Below are 2700 nucleotides of genomic sequence, written 5' to 3' on the forward strand. Positions count from 1 at the left end.
CCCTGAGGCTGACGGTCCTGGGTGGGGTGCAGGGCTGAGGGGCCGGACTCCCGTGTTAATCGTTACACCAGGTCCAGAGTCTGCCCTCCTGGAAGGCGGGGGAGAGGGGGTGGATGCCAACCAGGTGGGGCAAAGGGAGGGGCCCTCTGGTCTGGGCCTGCCCCGCCCCCAGACCTGCCTGCCCCCTTATCAGGGGCTGGGCAGGGTCTCCCCTGACTCTGACCTGACTGTGCACTCCCGTACCTGGACTGGCTGGATCCTCCGTGCCATGGGGACCCTGGAGACCCTTCTGCTCAGCACCCTGCTCCTGTCGCCGGCTGACGCCCAGCAGGGTAGGGCTCCGACCTCTGGGGCAGGGGCGGGAGGATGGGTCGTGGGGATGGGCTTGGACACAGGCTCGCCATCTCCCCCTTTGATGAGAAACCGAAGCCTCCGAGAGGAGTGGGCAGGCAGAAGAGGAATGGGGTCAGGCCCCTCTTGGAGGCAGCCTCCCTAACTCCCCCACTTCCTCTGGGCCTCCCACCTCATCCCTGAGCACCCCCTCCTCTCAGAGCCCCATCCCCTTCTCTAAAACCCACCTCTGAGGGAACTCCCTGGCGGTCCAGTGGTTAGGACTTGGTGCTTTCACTGCCTGGGACGCGGGTTCAATCCCTGGTCAGGGAACTAAGATCCCAAAAGCTGCAGCGCAGCCGAAAAAAAAAAAAGAAGAAAGAAAAATTTAAAAGGACTTCCCCGGCGGTCCAGTGGTTAAGACTCAGTGCCTCCACTGCAGGGGGCACGGGGCACGGGTTCGATCCCTGGTCGGGGAACTAAGATCCCGCATGCTGCCGGGCGCAGTCAAAAAACAAAAACAAAACCACCTGTGAAACCCAGCCCCTTTCCAAGACCCCTCTGTCTGAGCATCCCCTTCACCCTTAGCCCCCTGTCCTTTCAGGGGCCCCCCACCTTTCCCATTTCTGAGTCTCCTCTGCCCCCACCTCCTAACAGCCTCAGAGCGTCATCTGAAGCCATGGCTGGTGGGCCTGGCTGCTGTCGTGGGGTTCCTGTTCATCGTCTTCATCCTCATGCTGGCCAACCGTATCTGGTGCTCCAAAGAGAGGTGGGAGCCCCTTTCCCCACCCTCCATCTCCTCCCCAAAGCGCTGGGCACCCCCTCCTACCTCATGACCCTCTCTGGTCCCTTTCTTGTCTCCCCATTTCCCTGCTCCCCCTGCTCCCACAGCTCAGGACAGCCATGCAGCCCCCCTCTCTTGCTTCCTGGAGTCCCCCCAGCCTGGGGGAGACTGAGGCTGAGGCTGCCCCCACTTCCCACCCTTCACCCGCCCTCATCCCTCCATCTCCATCTCTTCTGCAGAGCTGAGGATGAAGAGGGGTCTGCATTCAGAAGGGATCCCCACTTGAACGAGGAAGTGGACCTGAGGTACTGCCGTGTGAGCATGTGTAGATGTGTGTGGGTGTCAGGGGGTCTGCGTGAGGCCCCTCCTCGAGGAGGGGAGGGGTGGGTGTGCGCGGATGACCTTTTTCTGTCCTTGAACACCTCAAGCACGTTCCTGCCCCAGGGCCTTTGCACTTACCGTTGGTTCTACTTTGTACACCTTTCGTCATATCTTCTGGCTGGCTCCGTCTCTCCTCCAGTCCCTGCTCAGATGTTTCTTCCTCACAGAAGCCCACCTTGACCACCAGCCTTCCTGACACTCTCTCCGCCACAACCCTGCATCCGTCTTTGCATGTATCATCAGCTGAAATTATCTTAGTCATTTACCGGTTTCTCGACACTAGATAGTGGCTTCCAGTAAGTGAACAGAACTTAGCTTTGGTCCTGGCTCTGGCCCCAGGGCCTGGCACACAGTACGCACTTAATAAATACCTGTCGAACAAGACCGTGGTGTGGGATTGTGTAGGGACTGTGCAGAAGTGTGTGATTTGGTGTGGGTAACTCTCCTGGGCTCAGCGTCTCCCATGATCCTGGCTCAGGGATGTGGGCAGGGCTGGGGGCTCTTTCAGGGCAAGATCCCAATTTGGGCAAAGGCTTGGGGACAGAAGTAGGAGCTCAGGAGCTGGGAGGACACTATCCTGGCTGGGAGATTCTCAGCTGAGCCCAAGATGCCTGAGGGACAGGCGTGGGCCAGACTGTGCTTTGTCTACGACCCAGCTCAGGCCCTGTAAAATGTGATTCCTACTCCCAGGATGTGCTGGAGGCTCCAGATCCCACAGGTGCTCCTAATTTGTAGTTTCCTCCCTGCCTTATTCATTCCTCCTCCACCCATCCATCCATGCATCCACCCATCCATCCATCCTTCCTTCCTTCCTTCCTCCCATCCACCCATCCTTCCATGGGACAATTGACCCTTAGTTTCTGCCTTTGTGAAATGGAAATAACAAGGCTGCCTTGTTAGGGCTGTTTTGAAGATTCAGCAAAGATTCTTTCTGTAAAGCGCTCATCATAAGACCTGGCACAGGTAAGTGTTTGTTAAATGGGAGTGACTCTGTTTCTTATTGTGGTCTGGGGCCTTTGTGTCCCTACAGTAAAGAAGACAAGAAGGGGAAGAAAGAGGAGAAAAAGGCCAAGAAGGAAGGAGAGAGCAACTTGGGGCTGGAGCTGGAGGAGAAAGAGGAGCGCAGAGACCAGGAGCAAGTCAAGAACATGGCCATGTGAAGACTCCTCAGCCGCTGCCTCCAGGCAGCCCCCCAGAGGTGCCCC

The 2700-nt window shown here is 57.8% G+C and overlaps 1 protein-coding gene across 1 annotated transcript; it reads left to right on the plus strand.

The window, feature by feature from the left end:
• Positions 1 to 2700, plus strand: SMIM24 (small integral membrane protein 24). The gene is made up of 4 exons (XM_029215784.1): positions 1 to 332; positions 988 to 1099; positions 1354 to 1419; positions 2526 to 2700. The coding sequence occupies exons 1-4, from the start codon at positions 269 to 271 to the stop codon at positions 2653 to 2655; spliced, it is 372 nt and encodes a 123-aa protein (XP_029071617.1). The 5' UTR covers positions 1 to 268; the 3' UTR covers positions 2656 to 2700.

This window comes from Monodon monoceros, unplaced genomic scaffold (genome assembly GCF_005190385.1).
Source record: "Monodon monoceros isolate NGI ecotype Baffin Bay Population unplaced genomic scaffold, NGI_Narwhal_1 Super_Scaffold_12, whole genome shotgun sequence".
NCBI lineage: Eukaryota > Metazoa > Chordata > Mammalia > Artiodactyla > Monodontidae > Monodon > Monodon monoceros.

Excerpts from the sequence above, each read along its gene's own strand:
- SMIM24 (XM_029215784.1), top strand. The coding sequence starts at position 269 with ATGGGGACCCTGGAGACCCTTCTGCTCAGCACCCTGCTCCTGTCGCCG. Across the intron at positions 1,100-1,353 it reads ATCTGGTGCTCCAAAGAGAG|AGCTGAGGATGAAGAGGGGT; the intron begins GTGGGAGCCCCT and ends TCTCTTCTGCAG. Across the intron at positions 1,420-2,525 it reads AACGAGGAAGTGGACCTGAG|TAAAGAAGACAAGAAGGGGA; the intron begins GTACTGCCGTGT and ends GTGTCCCTACAG.